General features: G+C 35.9%; 1 protein-coding gene across 2 annotated transcripts in view; it reads left to right on the forward strand.

Annotated features, from left to right (window-relative positions):
• The window catches only part of RAPH1 (Ras association (RalGDS/AF-6) and pleckstrin homology domains 1), a 62,123-nt gene that overhangs the window by 27,882 nt on the left and 13,074 nt on the right, over positions 1 to 21,167 (forward strand). For both annotated transcript variants that reach the window (XM_047085015.1, XM_047085016.1), the window contains 6 exons: positions 6,007 to 6,084; positions 6,486 to 6,645; positions 9,020 to 9,141; positions 10,336 to 10,401; positions 12,699 to 12,842; positions 13,711 to 13,821. In XM_047085015.1, the coding sequence (XP_046940971.1) occupies positions 6,007 to 6,084; positions 6,486 to 6,645; positions 9,020 to 9,141; positions 10,336 to 10,401; positions 12,699 to 12,842; positions 13,711 to 13,821 (681 nt within the window). The remainder of the gene's footprint in view (positions 1 to 6,006; positions 6,085 to 6,485; positions 6,646 to 9,019; positions 9,142 to 10,335; positions 10,402 to 12,698; positions 12,843 to 13,710; positions 13,822 to 21,167) is intronic.

The raw sequence follows: 21,167 nt of genomic DNA on the forward strand, positions 1-21,167 counted from the left end.
CCTATGACCCAGCAATAGCACTGCTAGGAATTTACCCAAGGGATACAGGAGTACGGATGCATAGGGGCACTTGTACCCCAATGTTCATAGCAGCACTCTCAATAGCCAAATTATGGAAAGAGCCTAAATGTCCATCAACTGATGAATGGATAAAGAAATTGTGGTTTATATACACAATGGAATACTACGTAGCAATGAGAAAAAATGAAATATGGCCCTTTGTAGCAACGTGGATGGAACTGGAGAGTGTGATGCTAAGTGAAATAAGCCACACAGAGAAAGACAGATACCATATGGTTTCACTCTTATGTGGATCCTGAGAAACTCAACAGGAACCCATGGGGGAGGGGAAGGAAATTAAAAAAAAAAAAAAAAAAGAGGTTAGAGTGGGAGAGAGCCAAAGCATAAGAGACTGTTAAAAACTGAGAACAAACTGAGGGTTGATGGGGGGTGGGAGGGAGGGGAGGGTGGGTGATGGGTATTGAGGAGGGCACCTTTTGGGATGAGCACTGGGTGTTGTATGGAAACCAATTTGTCAATAAATTTCATATATATATAAAAAAAAAAAAACAAAAGGAACTGTGACAACATTATAGTGGAGAGAGCAAGTAGTTAGTCATTTGGTAACTGCCGGTATGATCTTAGAAAGATTAGTCTTTCTGGGCCTTGGTTAATCAGTATAATGGATATAATAATGATATTGGCTTTGTATAATTCAGAATTAAGTGAGATACTATGTGCAAGAATGTCTCATAGTGTGTGGCAAGTTTTAGGTGTTCAGTTAATGTTAAATGTCCTGATTTCTCCAAGGAAATAAACTAGTTGTTACTATTACTATTTGGGCTCTAAGTAGTAAAGAGTAGAACATTTCATAGGCAGTGAGCTATTTACCACTCAAAGTTTCCTTGGAATCTTTTTAAATTTACATAACTTTTTGTAAAATGTGAAGCTAGATCCCAAAGAAACTGCTAACCACTTTTTAACCCCTTAATTTCAGTTGGATTTGTTCTGAACCATAAAAGCCTTAATAATTTCTTAGTTGAAGGAATTCATTGGCTATCTCTTAGCAACTGTCACTCTTTCTGTGAGATTTTAATTTTTACACTAAAGAGAATGCTTCAACACTGTGTAACCACAGCATTGGCTTTCATTTAATCAGAAGATCTTCACTGAGTTTTGTTCTTTATGTAAATTTGAAGAGGCTTGGCATTTGATGGTTATTGATAGCCCCACAGGAGTTTTTCAGGTTGAAAATGGGTTGTCTTTTGCTCTTTTAAGAGACAGGCTAGGAGAGAAAGTTGTTGTATGTGTGAGATACCTTTTACTTATGTTTAGGATGGCTGTGGGACAAACAGTGTGGAGAAAGGGATAGTCAAAAGATAAGGGGCAGAGAAGGCTTAAGACCTGAGGGTTTCTGCATTAACAAAAAGAAGAGAACATGAGATGAATAAAGCTTTGTTCTTTGTATTGAAGTCAGTTTATAAATAAACTGCCATATGTCTTCTTACTGTATAATCTAAACATATCAACAAAGAGTGATCTTTATTGTACACTTTATGAACTTAAAACAATTTCTTCCTCTCCTAGGTTGTTAGGGTCAACATGATAATGTAGGTGAAATCAACCTTTCCGAGGAAGAGGTTATCCATAAGAAGCATAAAATGCTATGATCCTGCAATTTGATATAAATATTTTTATTTTCAATTTTGCTCCAGTGATGATATTCAGACTCTAAAATCTAAAAGTAAGAGGTATCTTGATCAGTTGTTTCTTCAAAAAGCTTCTAGCAAGGATCATCCTTGTTAATAAACTGGAGAAGAATAAACTAAAATTTGCCTAGGTTGACATTAAGCACATAGTTCTTAAATTTGAACTTGATATAGTTTTAAAACAGATCAAGAGTAGTATTTTAAGTACGTGGAAGGGCTGAATTTGGATGTTAAAATAGCCCCACCTAGGGGCATCCGGGTGGCTCAGTCGGTTAAGCATCCGACTTGGGCTCAGGTCATGATCTCATGGTTCATGAGTTCAAGACCCCACGAGTTGGAGCCCCGCATTGGGCTCTGTGCTGACAGTTCAGAGCCTGGAGCCTGCTTCGTATTCTGTGTCTCCTTCTCTCTCTGGCCTTTCCTCCACTCACTCTGTCTGTCTGTCTGTCTCTCTCTCTCTCTCTCTCTCTCTCTCTCAAAAATAAAGAAACAACAACAAAAAAAATTTCTACATAGTCCCACCTAAGGTGCTTTACATAAAGATGGTTTCTTACTGATGACTAGGAAATCTAATTGGTTTAATATATGTCAAATGGTTGCACTGTATCTCTTGTTTCATTAATTCTTTCTTCTGGTGTGTCAGCATTTTTCCTGTTAGCCTGTGGAACAAAAACTTCATTGAAACTAATCTTACAATTGAATGACTTTTTTTTAATCAGTGCTTCAAAAGGTAGCACTGGTTGTGTTCTTTTGTATTTGGCAAATAATATTATACTAAAAGGGGAATATGAAAATATTATTTTTATATTTATAACCAGTATCAGAATGCAGTATTCAAATTTGTATATTCCTTTTTAAAATAAACTTTATGTTTGTAGAGAACTTTTAGATTCACAGTAAAATTGAGGGGAAGGTACAGAGTGATCAACATCCCCCACCAGAATGGTACATTTGATACAACTGATGAACCTTTGTTGGCATATCATTATCACCCAGAATCCATAGTTTACAGTAGGGTTCCCTCTTGGGAACCCTCCAGTTTATTAACAAGGACAGTCTTGGATTTGAACAAATGTATAGTGACTTGTATCTAACATTGTATCATGAAGAATAGCTTCACTCCACTTATCCCTCCCTCTTCCCCAACCCTGGGCAACCACTCGTCTTTTTACTATCTCCATAGTTTTGCCTTTTTTTAGAATGTCCTGTTGTTGGAATCATAGTGTGCAGGGTGCCTGGGTGGCTCAGTTGGTTAAGCATCTGACTTCGGCTCAGGTCATGATCTCACAGTTTGTGAGTTTGAGCCCTGTATCAGGCTCTGACTGCCGGTGCGGAGTGTGCTTGGGACTCTCTCTCTGTCCCTCCCCGACTTGGACCCACGCATGCCCACTCTCTTTCTCTTTCTCAGATAAATAAATTTTAAAAAAGAAAGTGGAATCATATAGTGTGCAGCCTTTTCAGATTGGCTTCTTTTGCTTAGTAATATGCGTTAAAGTTTCCCTGATGTCTTTTCATGGCTTGATCATTTGTTTTTAGCACTAATATTCCATTGTCTGGATGTAGCACAGTTTATCCATTTACCTACTGAAGGATATCCGGGTTGCTTCCAAGTTTTAGCAAATTTATAAATAATGCTGCTATAAACATCTGTGTGCAGATTTTTGGGTAGAGGTAAATTTCACCTTATTTGGGTAGATACTAAGGAACATGATTACTAGATCATATTGTGAGAGCATGTTTAGTTTTATAAGAAACAACCAAACTATCTTCCAAAGTGGCTGTACCATTTTGCATTCCCATCAGCAATGTATGTGAGTTCCTTTTGATCCACAACTTTACCAACATTTGATGTTTTCAGTGTTTTAGATTTGGGCCATTTTAATAGGTTGTGTAGTGGTATCTCGTCTTAATTTGCAGTTCCCTAAAGACATATGATATTGAGCATCTTTTCATAGGCTTATTAGCCACGTGTGTATCTTCTTTGGTGAGTTGTTCGTTTGTGTCTTTTACCCATTTATTGGGTTCATTTTCTTGAGTTTAAGAGTTCTTAGTATATTTTAGATAAATAGTCCTTTATCGGATAAGTCTGATAAATATTTTGCAAATATTTTTTCCTAGTCTGTAGCTTGTCTTATCCTCCTGAATATTCTTTTTCTTTTAAAAATGTTTTTTGGCTTTGGAGACAATTTTTTTAACTTCTGCAGAATAATTATAATGTTATAAAAGTATTTGGCCTTTTGGAAGTTCATGTTTATATTACAAATACACAAAGCATTGATTTGGCATATCAGTCTTTCCTCACCAGACTTTGAGGTTTAAATTTGCTTTTCAGAGACATGAAGTAAAACTTGAAAATATGCCTTGATAAATTTTTCTTCTCTGTAACAGCCATTCATACTAATACAAAGATGTGGGAAATGAGCCATGAGGAACATAAGATCATTATCCCATTGAGAAAACATTTGTAAGACTCATGCTTCCTTCTTTCCTCTCCCCCCACCCAAAAAAAAAAAAAAAAAAAAAAAACCTGTCAACTGATTTCATAAAAACCACTGGAAATGCTAGTATTCAAAATTCCTTTCTAGAGTAGTGCTGTACTTAGAAACCCAGGGTTTGGTAATTTAATAATGGTTTGTTTCTCTAAGACACAGAATTCTAGAAACTAAGTTTTAATGACAGTAGCATAGTTTTCTCACTGTATAGCCTGCATTAAAAAGAAAAAAGAAACTTAGTGTGAAATACACAGGCAACATAGTGTATGTTGTTTATTTGCATAAAGGGGGGGTGGATACAGGATTTAATCCTTTAATCAAATGAATAGTCTAAGAATCAAGTCTTATCTTACCCCCTCCATTGTTAAAATAAAGTTCTTTGTTCCCTAATTGGGTTTACAGATAGTATTTCCACGCCTCAGTTATTATGTTAATTCACTGGCTCCTTTCATTGAAAAGGATCTGATTTCTGGCAAAGGAGCCCAGTATCTTCTCTAACCACTATTTTCTTCTCTGTTCTACAGAGTAGTAACTATTAAGCTTGAAATGAGGGAAGATAGCCTAGATTATGAAATGGAAAGAGAACAGTTCAGAAACACGAAAGACAACAATTTAGGAGAACGGGGAGTAAATCTTATAAATGAAGTTTGTTTTTGTTTTTGACTCTGGAAGCTTTAGCTTTTTCGTGAAGAGTAACATATGGATTGTATTTTTTAATCATAATCCAGAGCAGGTAAAGTTGGCTGATATAACCAGGGTTTTCTTTTGTTTTAAGTCTTATATTAAATATAGGAATGTATAAGATGGTAGTGTATGTTTTTCTTAGATATTTTCCAGAGTAATCAAAAGCTTAGAAATAGAAAGTAATCCTTCATAAGTGAAGATTTACTTATATGAGTTTTTCTCAACTGGAGATTAAGGCTACAGTATACAATGGCCTATTGCTGGAAAGTGCAAGTAAGTACCAGTATTACAGTACTATATGTTATTTTAGGAAAAACTAAACTGTGTAACTGTAGTTGTAGTTCTTGATAATTTTATTACTACTTATCTAAATTTTATAAAGAAGTTACTAGAAATTAGATATTTGGAAAATTATATTTGAAATTATATTTGAAATTTTAAAAATTTCATCAGTGAGTTAGAAACAAATTTGAGTTTAACTGACATAAGACATTGGTTATATTGTATATTTTTTAAGGTAGAATGAAACCTAGTGTATAATGCATTCTTCTCTATCTGAATTGGTATATTAATGAGAACATACCTGTATTTTTTATTAGGGACTTTTATGTCAGTGCAAAGAAATAAACTGATACTTTTTTTTTTTTTTTTTTTTTTTGCTGTTTATGATGAAGATACATTTTTAGTATAATAGAACAAAACATTAGTATGCAGAAGATTGCCCGGACTTCAGAGGCGAGTGTAAATTCAGAGTTGAGGGATTGTGCAGGTGTGACAAACTGGCAGGACCATACCACAGCACATTATGCATTCCTGTTTCTCCTACCTCAGAACCTGAAATTTATCTGCTTCAGATTGATAGATTTACTACATTACAGATTGCTTTTCCTTTAGAAGGTGGAATCTGGTCTTATAAGAGATCTTCAAGTCTTCATCTTAAAAATGTTCTTTGTATGTCTATCTTAGTGAGTAGGGTTATTTTTTAAATGTGCTCTATGTAAGTGGCTGAAGTTATATTCTTACTAAAATTCAATGCTGGCAAACATCCTTAAGATAAAAAGACTTTTCAAAAATTCTCATTATTTTAGCATCAGTTTACCTGAAGTGCTTTGTGTTCACAGGAAGAACAGGCAGCAAAATTGAAAGCTGAGAAGATCAGAGTTGCCCTGGAGAAAATTAAAGAGGCTCAAGTGAAAAAGGTGATATTTGGGTGTTTTCCTGGTTTGGGATTTTTAAAATCAGATTTATAAAGAATTGCCTTGCTTATATACCATACTTCTAAGGTACGGAGAGACAGAGGGGTATTTCTTCCTAATACATTTTCCGCATGTATTTTTGGAGATAAAATGTATTATAAAGAAATAACTTTGTTTTAAATTCTAAAACACAGTTGTCTTCTGATAACCTTAAAAATGCTTTAAATTTGTTTAGGTAGGTTATTTGATACCTAATTTTAGAGTTTCTTGCATAATAAAGTCATTATTTGTGTTTTAATTTATATTTAACTAAGAACATTACTCAGAACATTGCTTGATATTGGAAGAAATTTCTAGAATGCCTATTTTTCGGTTTGTTTTTAATTTCCTTTTACCTGTTATAGTTGGTGATCAGAGTTCACATGTCTGACGATAGTTCTAAAACAATGATGGTGGATGAGAGGCAGACGGTGAGACAAGTGCTGGACAACCTAATGGACAAATCCCACTGCGGTTATAGTTTAGACTGGTCACTCGTAGAAACCATCTCTGAATTACAAATGGGTTAGTAGTATAATTGCTTTACTTACTTTTTCGTTTCTATGTAATTCTAACAGCTTGCGTGTTAACAAAAACACTTTGAGACATCTATATATATTTTTTTCTATATATAACTTTGGATTTCATACACTATCTTTTTTTTCATCAAGTATTTTGAGATTTCTTTGAATGCAAGATCATTCCCAGTTCACTTCAGATCTTATGGCTAAAACTTTTTTTTTTTAAGTAAGAAAATACTTTTTCCCTTAAGTAACTGCATAAATAGACACACTTGCTAAAAATCATTATATCTATTCACATTTGTTCTGAGTTCCTTATTTTTTTAAAAACAAGTCTTACCTTTTTTTTTTAATGTTTATTTTTGAGAGGGAGACAGTGCAAGTGGGGGAGGGGCAGAGAGCAAGAGAGGGAGGGAGACACAGAATCTGAAGCAGGCTCCAGGCTCTGAGCTGTCAGCACAGCCTGACGCGGGGCTCGAACCCACAAACCATGAGATCACGACCTGAGCCAAAGTCCTATGCTTAACTGACTGAGCCACTGAGGCATCCCTGTTCTGAATTCCTTAGACCAGCATTTGACTTTTAAAAGGGAAAACATAAAACATCTTTTTTTTATTTTTAGCTAGATGTACTAAATCTTAGTTTTCTATGATTTGTAATGTAGTGTGGTATTTTCTAATTTTAAAAATTCCTCATTTTTAATGCCATCATGGACTCTTTAAAAAGTTTTCTTTTTATATTATTAGTTGTGTGATTATAGCAACCTGGCAATTATTATTTTATTAGGTATTATTGAATCAGTAATCAATTTCAACTTTATATTTTATTTTAAAAAGTATTTGCATTGCTCTTCCTACCTCTTGTATCTTTAAATATTTCACAGCAGTTTCCAGAGAAATAAAAGTTTAATTATTCTTTGGTCACAGAACACACATACATCACCCCCAAAACTAAGCCATAAGTTATTAGTTTATTAACATGTATAAAATATATTCTAATAATGCTGATAACTATTCTGAGAGAATTAGAAAGGTTTGAGTTTATAGGTATGGCATCATGGTACACAGAAAATGTTTGGATGCTAGTTTTTGGAATATATCCAGAGCTATAGATTAAAGACCCACATATGTAATATTTCTCTATTACAATTAGCTACAGTATCTTAACAAACTGTTAATTTAATCATATATGGCACAGTGCTTCAAACATACATACTTCAGACAGTATGTGATCACTCAGTATTTGTTGAATGAATAAAACGAGGGACTACTAAGTACCCAAAATAAGATGGTGAAAACAAATTATAAGAACTGTCAATTATTCCGTTAAACAGTAAAGATTATTAAGGATGAATAAACAAAATGTAAAATGCACCTGCTTGCCAAAGACCTATTACAATACTAAAGACACAGAAAGATTGAAAGTAAAAGGAGTGTGAAAGATACTCACTAAAAAAAAAGATAACTATGTTAAGATCAGACAAAATAGACTAAGCAAAATGCATCACTAGGAAAGGAAACCACACATCTTCACCAGGAAGATGTAATCATTCTAAATGTTAATCTAATAATGGCATTACAATGTATAAAGCAAAAGTTGAGAGAACTACCAAGAGAAATTCACAAGTCAGCCTTTGTAGTAGAACTTTTTCACCTAAGAATCTCTTCAGTGATCAGTATAATCAAGCAGACAAAAAAGGATATAGGAGATTTGAAAAATAAGTTTGATCTAATAGACATATTAAGAACACTAATAACAGGACAGTGTGCATTCTTTTCAAGCAGAGATGGAATATTTTCAAAAACTGATTCAAATGTCAGTCCATAAGCACCTGAAAGGAAATTTCAAAAAATCCATATCTAGGATGTGTTCCTTGAACATGGGTTAATATATAAGACATGTTCTTTGATTCCTAATTTGGAAATTAGAAAATATATCTGTTTAAAATTAAAACCAATAGACCAAAGAAGAAAACATCTTGGAAATTTTTTAAATGATAAGAACTAAATACTATTGGGAATACTTAATATAAGAATTTATGAAATGCAACTAACATGCTGGGGGATTTTGCTGTTTGTTTTTTCAAGGGTGGGATGGCAAAGGCTGAAGGCTGAGGAAGACGCAGAAGTCAGAAGACCTAGACTTTAGTCCCAGTTCTTCCATGTAGCATCTGTGTGACTTTGCTGAAATCAGTTAACACCACAGGGCACATTTCCTTATATGAAAATAGAGGGAAGACCAGATAATCCCTAAGGGCCAGGGACTATAATGTCAGTTAAAATTGTGTGGTTCCGCTCTGAATTACTTCACAAGGTTGCATACCTTTGATGCAGGTCTGATGAATACTAACAAAATATTGATATTTTATCTTGGGACAGAGAGAATCTTTGAAGACCATGAAAACTTGGTTGAAAATCTTCTTAATTGGACAAGAGATAGCCAAAACAAGCTTATATTTATGGAACGTATAGAAAAATATGCACTTTTCAAAAACCCACAGGTGAGACTGAATAACTTACAGAAGCCATGATTTCTAAATGTTCACCTTACATTATTCTATTACTTTTAAGTTAATAGAGTTTAAAACAAAAAAAACAAAAAACTGACAACCACCTGGTTGGAGCATTGTGGTTGCAAAACCTCATGGGAGCATTCACTACTGCTGAAGTGGAAGGTCTGCTGGGGCCCTGGTGTCAGGCCTCAAAGAGGCTACCAGTCTCACAGAGCCAGATGGGGTGAGCCTTTGGGGCATCAGAAGGAACTCCAGGGAGATACCAGGTTTCTCCTCTTTGTAATCCAGAGCTGTTGAACTCAGCTGTTTATTTGGTGAGCTTCTCATCTATCAAAGAAAAGTACTTTCATATTTAAATTCTCTACTTCCTCCATTTATCCAGTTGACACTTTATTTTGACTTTTTAAAAAATCTCAGTAACCTTGATTATAAATGATTCTACCTTCTAGTTTAAGTTACCTTGATTTATTTGGCATCTTTGCTTATTTCAGAATGTTTAATATTTCCTAACACAAATATTTTATAAAAATCAGTAGGTAAGAGAAAACAACTCCACTATAAAAGGAAGTAATGAAAAATGGTTGCAGTGTTAAAAGTATTAAATAATTATCCTTCAGACAGCTTAATCATGATACATTTTTACCAGATATTTTTAGTGAACAGTACACATTTGGGAATATTAATAGATCCTTTTATACGTGATTATGAAAAAGTTTAGAATTAGAATTCAGATTTTAGTTGAGTCAAGCAAATGATATAATGATAGTCTCAGAGAATTGAGAATTTCTTCTCTTAAAGCCAGAACACAAATTAAAATTTTTGTATCTGGATCACTTAAGCTTAGCATATTTTAAGGAAATTTGCCTTACTCTACTAAATTTGTAAACCTTTCAGGTCCTTTCATCAGTTGTTGAAAACATTTGCCATCTGTTACATGTGATATCACCTCCGGATTTGGGGCAGGGCTGTTTATGGAATAGTTCAAGATATTGGGAAAAATGAGGAGGAGGAGGCATTTTAGCCCTGATGCTCATGCACCAGTTACTTTTCAGAGCAGTATTCCTCTCATTCTATACAAGAAGACACAATTGCGAAATCTCTAGAAGAAATCATATATGCACCTGTTCCAAGGGAATAATAGGGTGGGTTTATTCCTTAACTTTCATCTATTTATTTTTCCAGAATTATCTTCTGGGGAAAAAGGAAACCGCTGAGATGGCAGATAGAAATAAAGAAGTGCTGTTGGAGGTATGACTCTTCACTCCCCTCACCGCCTTTTTTCTGCACATTAAAATATTAAAATACTAAGCACCTTTTTTGAAGTTGAGTATATCAATGCTATATATTCATAATTGCACTTGCAACTAGAGAAGCCTGTATTCCTCCATATCCTGAGGGGGAGAATTCAACTATGTGACTGTTAGGCCACTGAAGAACCTCTTAAAATCTGTTATTTTGCCAAGTAATATATCAGTGGACTAAAAAGGAGTCATGAGCTGTTAGAAGCAGACAGGTGGGGAAAAAAGGCTAGTCAATGAAGGACATGACTGTGGTGTTTTATCTATTTACCCAAAGAGAAATTTGAATATACTTAGTTATTTACGGAATACTTCAAGCCTTACCTTTATATAATTCAAATAATTTTATAAATCATGATCTTTTAAGATGTACACATATATACATACATATACACACACGCACACACACATACATACGCCCCAATGTTAATAAAATAAATTCAAACATAATTCAGTTTTTTGTTTTTTGGCCTTTGCTGATTTTAGAGAACTAAAATCAAAGAAGTGAGTATATTTAAAAACCAAAATAAACTTAGTTAGCAAAAAGGCAATTAGGAAAATGAAGATCAACACTCACCTTTTCATAGTAATACTAGTTACAATTAAAAATCCTCTTTAGGGCACCTGGGTGGCTCAGTCGTTTAAGCGTCCGACTTCAGCTCAGGTCACGATCTCGTGGTCCATGAGTTCGAGCCCTGCATCGGGCTCTGGGCTGATGGCTCAGAGCCTGGAGCCTGCTTCCGATTCTGTGTCTCCCTCTCTCTCTGCCCCTCCCCCGTTCATGCTCTGTCTCTCTCTGTCTCAAAAATAAATAAACGTTAAAAAAAAAATCCTCTTTATAATTCCTGATTTCTCTGTACTTGGAGAAGAGAGAAATTAATTTAGGTTCAAAATATTCTATGTTAATATTTAGTAAGGATTTCTATTTTTCTCTTACCAAATACATAACTGATTTTTTAATTACATTTTTATCTAATATAGACATTAGAATTCATAATGTTGAGTTTACATTGCTTTCAACCTAGTTTTAAATCTTTAGAAAATTGGGGCGCCTGGGTGGCTCAGTCAGTTAAGCGTCCGACTGCAACTCAGGTCACGATCTCGCGGTCCATGAGTTCGAGCCCCGCGTTGGGCTCTGGGCTGATGGTTCAGAGCCTGGAGCCTGCTTCCAGTTCTGTGTCTCCCTCTCTCTCTGCCCCTCCCCCGTTCATGCTCTGTCTCTCTCTGTCTCAAAAATAAATAAAACGTTTAAAAAAAAATTAAAAAAAATAAATCTTTAGAAAATAAATGACCTCTTTGTTTTAGAATCATATAAATTGATAATTTTTAAATTGTAAATTTTAATTTATCACTTAGCAGGTTGCTTTCTTTTAAAATTTAGTTTGACAGCTAATCAAAATGTGTTGTTAATTTGGAGAAAAAATAAAATCTAATGCTTATGTTAGCTCTGAGACTTTTATTAAATTTAGTGTTATACTAATTTATTAAATTTAGTGTTACAGTGTAAATGCTGTTTACAGATGCATTTAAATCCTGTTACATGCAGCTCAGTTGACAGTTCAGCTTACTTTCTTCAAAACAGTGTTAGGTAGGGACACCTGGGTGGCTCAGTTGGTTGAGCATCTGACTCTTGATTTTTGACTCAGGTCATGATCTCAGAGTCATAGGATGGAGCCCTGAGTCAGGCTCCACCCTGAGCGTGGATCCGGCTTAAGATTCTTTCTCTCCCTCTGCCCCTGTCACCCGCACCTGCATACCCATGCTCACTCGTGTGCGCGCGCTGTCTCTAAGTTAAAAAAAAAAGGGGGGGTGCCTGGGTGTCTCACTCGGTTAATTAAACGTTCAACTTTGGCTCAGGTCATGATCTCATGGACTGTGAGTTTAAGCCCCATGTCAGGCTCTGTGCTGACATCTTAAAGCCTGGAGCCTGCTTCAGATCCTGTGTTTCCCGGCTCTCTCTGCCCCTCCCCCACTCCCACTCTGTCTTTATCTCAAAAATAAACATTTAAAAAAAATTTTTTTTTTTAAGTGTCAGGTCAAAGTTCATAGGGATAGCCATAGTTGTTTCACAATAAATCTGCATGATGTTTAGAATAGGATGTTCTAACTGAGGTAAAATTAGCAATGTGGTTTTACTACAAAGCCATTTTGGTTTAATTATAGTATCATGGATTTTACAGGCTAAACACAGTTTTGTTTTGAGAATCAAAAGATCACATGTCTTTCCAAATCATCTTCTTATTTTAGGAATGTTTTTGTGGAAGTTCTGTAACTGTACCAGAAATTGAAGGAGTCCTGTGGCTGAAAGATGATGGTAAAAAGTCCTGGAAAAAGCGTTATTTTCTCTTGCGAGCATCTGGTATCTACTATGTCCCTAAAGGAAAAGCAAAGGTGTGTCCCTTCTGTTGGCTTTTGAGCTTCCTCATTATGGCAATTGATTTTAATCTGCAGTGAGTATGCTGACAGGGTGAATCCAGGCTCTGATGGTTTCAACTCTTGTAGGACACACAGGATACTGCTTTGTTTATTGATCTGTTATAAAGAAAAAGACCCCTGAAAGTGGTCACACTTTGGTCATTCATTGGGCCCATCTCAATTATCTTGTCACATTTGAAATCATACTGTTATTTAGTATTTTTGGAACTTCTGTCAGAGTAGGTTTTGCTTGTTATTGTTTGGGGAGAATAGATTTTTGGGATTATAGGCATTTCAGCCTCACTGGGATAATATGCTCCTGCTGAGGGCCCGTTTGGTAGCTGTCACTTCTCTGCTTACTAGGGACCAGCACTGTTTTAAACTCTTTACAGCATCATCTTATCCAGTCTTAACCACCATCCTAAGAGGTATATTTTGTTGCCTCTATTTAAGGTGAGGAAACGCTGACTTAAGAACCATTGTACTTGAGATATGCATTACAAGCACTGAACTACACGATTCTTTATTTTTTTCCAGAGCTCTGTTATACTATGTTGTATTTAATATACTATATTATATTTAAAGTCTCTTTAAAATGCCACCCTTTCCAAGTAAGTGTGTTCATTGTGAATGGCAGGCAGTAAGTGAAATGGACTGCCTTTTTGTTGCATTATGCATAAAAGAAGGAACATTTATAGAGAATCTCACTGTCTTGTTATCTACAAAATATCACTATTTCCACTAAGCAAAGTTTTTATTCTCCACCAGAAACTGTTAACCAAGTATGATATTTGCTTCTTTATACATTATTGTTCATTCAGTCTTTTGGGTGTTTTTATCTTAGGTCTCTCGAGAACTGGTGTGCTTTCTCCAACTGGATCATGTCAATGTTTATTATGGACAGGACTATCGGAACAAATACAAAGCACCCACAGATTATTGTCTGGTGCTAAAGGTAAGCATGTTTCTCTTTTTAGGAATTAAAAAAAAATGTAATGTTTATTCTTAGAGAGAGAGAGAGAGAGGGGAGGGGCAGAGAAAGAGGGGGACACAGGATCCGAAGCAGGCTCCAGACTCTGAGCTGTCAGCACAGAGCCTGACATAGGGCTCAAACTCATGAATCGCGAGATCATGACCTGAGCTGAGGTTGAATGTTTAACCAACTGATCCACCCAGGCACCCCTCTTTTTAGGAATTTTAATTGATGTTAGACATAGAGCTAGTTATTGGACATTTTAGAATCGTTTATATCTCTATTAAGTATACTATTTTTGCCTTCTCTTTAAGTTTTGAAGAGAATAGTGAAGGATGGTAAGGAAAAGAAGTATATGCTTAAACCACAGCTGACCACTAACTCAATAGCCCTAATTAGATTGATGTTGCTAAGAAATGGATACTGTATAAGCTTTGGGTCAGAATATACAAAATATTTAAATTTTACATTTGAGATTTTTATCTAAAAGCAGGCTAATTTTAGGAAACTTAGATCAAAGCCAAAAGTGGGAAATAGGTATTTTGTGTTTTAGTTCTTTTCCTGTATTTACCCAGCAGAACCATCAGGGGGCAGTGTGCCCAATTTCAAAGTGGACTGGCTCATATCTGGTCCAGAAATGATTTTTGTCACTTTTTCCAGCAAACCATAGCCCTGATAGCCAATGCATATATTATGACCCATCTGAGCTGTTTTTAGTGAGTTTCTTCCCTCTTTTATCCAAACTTTTGAGCTTCTCACACGGACTATAACTGTGCTTTTGAGAACTGATATTTTTAGTGCATTTTTAGTAATCTTTGGAACACTGATAAAGAAAACATTTAAATATTCAAGATAGGGGCACCTGGGTAGCTCAGTTGGTTAAACATCCAACTTCAGCTCAGGTCATGATCTCATAGCTCGTGGGTTCAAGCCCCAGGTCGGGCTCTGTGCTGACAGCTCAGAGCCTGGAGCCTACTTCAGATTTTGTGTCTCCCTCTCTCTCTGCCCCTCCCCTGCTCGCACTCTGTGTGTGTGTCTCTCTCTCTCAAATATAAATAAACATTTAAAAAAATAAAAATAAAAGTTCAAGATAATTATGGAGATGACTTAAGTTTTCCTCATTGGTTCCATCTTAGTTACCTCTTGGGTAACTACTTATGTCTACATGTTTATGTCATTGATTTTTCTTTTCTCTGAGAATTGTCAGTTGAGTTTGGGGGTAGAGTTTTCATTGCTTTGGTAAAATTAACTGTATTGTAATGGTACCCCTTTATTAAATAATCCTTTCCTGGAGAATACCACTGTATCATTTAGGTTATAGCAACAAATAATTTTTTAAAAGTCATTACAAAGTAGCTCAATCCAGTAGTTTTCAAAATAAAGTCCAAGCTCCCTGGGAGTCCCTGAAACTCTGTCAAGGGGCCTGTGGTGTCAAAATTACTATTCCGGTAATGCTGAGATGTTATTTGTCTTTTACACTCTCATTCTCTCACAAATGTATTGTGGAGTTTTCTAAGAGATTACATGACATGTGATGATAATTTTGCTGTCTTAGGTAATGGAACATATATTTGTATACTTTTGTATTTTAATTTTTCTCAGTTTTAATTTCTTATAAGGTAAGTATCAGTAGACATAACCCATATAAGTGAAAGTTATTTAGGGGTCTCATAACATGAAGACAGTAAGAGTTGGTTATTTCAAGGAGTCAGGGTTGTAAGAACCGAAATTTCTTCCTTCTTTCCCTATTCCATCTTCTGCCTTATCAGCTTATCCTCAGGCTGGCTTACTTCACAGGTACAGATGACCACTGTAGTTCTAGGCATCACCTGGATGATGGATCCATGATGCAGTGGATCTAGAAAAATCCAGCAGCAGAAGAGGGACTATTACTCCCTGTATTTGTCTAAGAGTGAGGAAATATTTCCCAGGAGCTACCAACAGTCCTTCTCTTGAGAATCATTGGCCTGAGGACATGCGTACCTTTTTTTTTTAATTATTTTTTAAATTGAAGCACAATTATCAGATGGTGTTTTAATACTTTCAGGTGTACAATATAATTCAATAATTTATACATTTCTTCTTGCTTATTAAGAAGAATGTACTCTTAATCCCCTTTATTTCTCCTGTCCCCCCACCCATGCCCCCTTAACCACTAGTTCTATGTATTTAAGAGTCTGTTTTTGTCTTTGTTTGTTCACTTGTTTCTTAAATTTCACATATGAGTGAAATCCTATGCTGTTTGTCTTTCTCTGACTAATTTCACTTAGCACTATACTCTCTATGTTCATTCATGTTGCAAATGGCAAGATCTCATTATTTTATGGCTGAGGAATACTCCTCTGGGTGTGTATGTGTGTGTGTGTGTGTGTGTGTGTGTGTGTGTACACACACCATGTCTTATTTATCCATTCATCTATCAGTGGACATTTGGGTTGCTTCCATAATTTGGCTATTGTATATATTGTTACAGTAAACATAAGGGTGCATGTATTTTTTTGAATTAGTGTTTTTCTTTTCTTTGGGTAAATACCCAGTAGCAAAATTACTGTATCATATGGTAATTCTATTTTTAATTTTGAGGGGAAATTCCATACTGTTTTCCATAGTGGCTGCACCAGTTTGCATTCCCACCAACAGTGCACAAAGGTTCCTTTTTCTCTATATCCTAACACTGGCTATATCATATGTTTTCGATTTTAGCCATTCTCACAGTTGTAAAGTGATATCTCATTATGGTTTTAATTTGCGTTTCCCTGATGATGAGTGATGTTGAGCATCTTCTGTGTCTGTTGGCCATATGTATGTCTTATTTGGAAAAATTCTGTTCAGATCCTCTGCTCATTTTTTGATCAGATTATTTGTCTTTTTGGGTATTGAGTTGTGTAAATTCTTTATATACTTTGGATATTAACCCCTTATTTGACACATCATTGGCAAATATCGTCTCCCATTTGTAGGTTGTCCTTTTGTTGATGATTTCCTTTGCTGTGCAGAAGCTTTTTATATTGGTGTGGTCCCAATAGTTTGGTTTTTTTTATAACTTTTTTTAACATTTATTCATTTTGTGAGGTAGGGGCAGAGAGAGAGGGAGACAGAATTAGAAGCAGGCTCCAGGCTCTGAGCTGTCAGCACAGAGCCTGACATGGGGCTCGAGCTCACAAGCTGTGAGATCATGACCTGAGCTGAAGTTGGATGCTTAACCGACTAGCCACAAGGGTTTATTTTTTTTCTTTTATTTTCCTTGCCTGAGGAGACATACTCATAAATATGTTGCTAGAGCTGATGTCCAAGAGATTACTGCCTGTGTTTTCTTTTAGGAGTTTTATGGTTTTCAGGTCTCACATTTAGGTCTTTAATCCATTTTGAGTTTATTATTGTGTATGGTGTAAGAAAGTGGCCCAGTTTCATTCTTTTACATGAAGCTGTTCAGTTTTCCCATCACCATTTGTTGAAAAGACTGTCTTTTCCCCATTGTATATTCTTGCCTCTTTTGGCATAGATTAATTAACCATATAAGCATGGGTTTCTTTCTGAATTTTATATTCTGTTCCATTGATCTATGTGTCCTTTATTTGTGCCAGTAATACTGTTTGATTACTACAGGTTTGTAGTATATCTTCAAATCTGAGATTATGATACTTCCAGCTTCATTGTTCTTTTTCAAGATTGTTTTGGCTATTTTTGGTCTTCTGTGGTTTCATACAAATTTTAGTATTATTTGTTCTAGTTACATGAAAAATGCTGTTAGTATTTTGATAGCAATTGCATTAAAGCTATAGGTTGCTTTGGGTAATATGGGCGTTGTAAGATTTGTTCTCCCAATCCATGAGATTGGACTGTCTTCCCATTTCTTTGTGTCATCTTCCATTTCTTTATCAGTGTTTTATAGTTCTCGTAGTACAGGTCTTTCCTTGGTTATGTTGATTGCATTATTTTTGGCTTAGCCTAATCAGAATGCACATCCTAAGATGAGGGATTGACAGACTTCCAAACAAAATTGAGGCTCTTTCAGAAAAGAAGTAGGGGAGAAGAAACAGCTGTGAGGAAGGCAACAAACAGTGTCTCTTACAGCCAAAATTAATTATGACCACTATTATTTTAATCCCTTTTGCAGCTCACAGAATTCTTAGGTCAGGAATATTTTTGTTCAGAGGAGTTGTTCGCTAGCTTATATAGTAATTTATGTACTTCATATTTGCTTTTAGTGAAGTGTAGGTTAAGCTGAATTCATATATTTATATCGCCTACCTATTTATATCTAAAAATGTTCAAGGTACTGAAATAAACCATACCGCTAGTTACAAATAGTAGTAAAAATAATGGCTGTCTGGGGCGCCTGGGTGGCTCAGTCGGTTGGGCGTCCAACTTCGGCTCAGGTCATGATCTCGCGGTCCGTGTGGTCCGTGAGTTCGAGCCCCGCGTCGGGCTCTGTGCTGACAGCTCAGAGCCTGGAGCCTGTTTCGGATTCTGTGTCTCCCTCTCTCTCTGACCCTCCCCCATTCATACTCTGTCTCTCTCTGTCTCAAAAATAAATGAACGTTAAGAAAAAAAAAAAAAATTAAAAAAAAAAATAATGGCTGTCATTTATCGAAGAACTCTAGGGTAGCAGACACTGCGCTAGAAGCACTGCATGACAGTGTCACACAGATCTGTTCTAGAGTCCCCATTTTTCAGATATGGAAACTGAGGTTTAGAGGGATCAATGTTCTTGAGACGACACAACTGTTAGTATTTAAGACTTGCCTTTTTTTCCTGCAAAGTCTGTACTAGATTTTGCCTATGTAAGTATTTTTATTCTTGGGCATATGAGTTCTAACAAACCCAAAAATGCTGCCACACAGGATCTACACAAATGTAAATATTTATAGGGTCTGATTCTACTTATCACCTTTGGGCTATAATGACTGAGTCCGTTCTTCTAGTAAAATGCAGGATACAGGAAATATAATACACACTTGTAGAAAGTAATAAAGCACATTGTTTAGTAACTAGTTTATTTTTTTATTTTTTTAATGTTTATTTATTTTTAAGAGAGAAAGACACAGAGTATGAGCAGGGAGGGGCAGAGAGGGAGACACAGAATCCAAGGCAGGTTCCAGCCTCTGAGCTGTCAGCACAGAGCCAGATGTGGGGCTCAAACCCACGAAACATGAGATTATGACCTGAGCAGACGTCCAATGCTTAACTGAATGAGCCACCCAGGCGCCCCTTAGTAATTAGTTTGTTTTTTTTTTAATGTTTATTTATTTTTGAGAGAGACAGAGACAGAATGCAAGTGGGTTGGGGCAGAGAGAGGGGGAGACACAGAATCTGAAGGAGGCTCCAGGCTCCGAGCTGTCAGCACAGAGCCTGATGCGAGGCTCAAACTCACAAGCTGTGAGATCATGATGTGAGCTGAAGTCGGACGCTCAACCAACTGAGCTACCCAGGCGCCCCACAGCAATTAGTTTTTTTAAAGGTATTAATAAAAATGATGGGAAGAGTTTGCTCATGAAATATGACAATGAGGGAATAAATAGGACGTACGTTATCTATTATCTGAAAGAGCTCCGTACATGTTGGATACATGTGTATGCGTGTATGTACGTTACTTAAAGGAAACTTACATTTCTAAAATACATATACCATGGTAATTGTTGGAATATAGCTCATCTTACCCAGGTCTAAATGTTTATTCCTAAAGAAATGAGGCAAAGTAATTTATTTTAGTATGTTAGGTAAGAAGGAAAAAATGGTTAATATTTAGAGGTGGAATATGAAAATGAACTTCAAACACCATTATTAAAAGAAAGATGTTATATGATAATGGTGGAAGTAGTAGGATTGAGTGTTGTGTATTTTGTTTTTTAACTTCTTACATGTTAGTGAGAGAATTAATTTTCAAGCCTATTTGTGTTTCCAAAGTAATAAATGGGTAGTATATATTCATTGGTTTTCCTTTGGCACTTGGACTGTGATTTTAGAGCATTACTTTTACTTAGTTTTAAGAATTACCTGTCTCGGGGCACCTGGGTGGCTCAGTCGGTTAAGCATCCAACTGGTTCAGGTCATGATCTCGCGGTTTGTGAGTTCGAGCCTCGTGTCGGGCTCTGCTGACAGCCTGGAGCCTGCTTCAGATTCTGTGTCTCCCTCTCTCTGACCCTCCCCCATTCATGCTGTCTTTCTGTCTCTCTTAAAAATAAATAATCATAAAAAAAAAAAAGAATTACCTATCTCAATCGAATTTTTGGCATAAACAGAGAAAATTAATCTGATAGTACAGTAGTAATCCGGAATTTCCTACTGTATTCTTAAATATTTTTATTTAATTCTCACATTTTTCCTTTGTTTTTTTTTTTAAGTGTATTCATTTTTATTTTGAGAGAGAGAGACAGAGAGCAGGGGAGGGGCAGAGCGAGAGGGAGAGAGAGAATCCCAAGCAAATTCCATGCTCTTAGCACAGAGCTCAGTGCAGGTCTCAAACCCATGAACTGTGAGATCATGACGTGAGCTGAAATCAAAAGCTGGAAGCTTAATGGACTGAGCCACCCAGGCACCCCTCAGATTTTGTCCTTTATGAGAGAATGCAAACTTTCCAAATCCACATCATTTTAAAGATGAAATGATAAAATAGCTGTTAATTTGTTTAGGGGAACAATTTGATTATATATATATATATTTTTTTTTTTCTTTGCAATCTTTAAGAATCTAAATGTTAAGCTTTTGGTTTTTGACAAAGAATGTTTCCTCCACACTTGCTCCTAGCTCTTGTGTGATGTTTACAGTGGTGGAATGTTAATGGGGGAAAAAGAGGAGAGAGGCATCATTTTTTGGAAGAAGATATCACCACTAATAAGACAGAAGTATGACATTATAATTAAAGGTACAGGCCCTGGAATGGATGGCATGGTTTCAAATCCTAGTTCTTTCACTAATAAGCATGAATATGTGAGCAATTTGGAGTAATGAGCCTCAGTTTCTCTTCATTTGGTGAAGATAGTAATATGTAACTCATCAGGTTTTCCTGAGGAGGGAATGCACTAATTAATATATGTGACATATTTAGCATAATGCCTGGTATGTACTAAGTGCTCAATAAATGCCACTTTATATCTCTACACCCAACATAGGGCTCAAGAGCCCCATGACTCCTGATCAAGAGTCCCATGCTCTATCAGCTGACCCACCCAGGCACCCCAATAAATGCCAGTTTTAAGAAAATAATATTTTGGTGGAACAGGCAACTGCCTGAGGTATTATTGCGGAGCCTGGGTGACTGTAATGAAGGCTATAGAAGGATTGTCTCTATTACGTGGGAAGTTAGAAAAGAGAAGTTATGAGGTCCA

This window comes from Lynx rufus, unplaced genomic scaffold (assembly GCF_022079265.1).
Source record: "Lynx rufus isolate CCGP_SWC_20201006 ecotype Redwood Valley unplaced genomic scaffold, mLynRuf1.p SCAF_2, whole genome shotgun sequence".
NCBI lineage: Eukaryota > Metazoa > Chordata > Mammalia > Carnivora > Felidae > Lynx > Lynx rufus.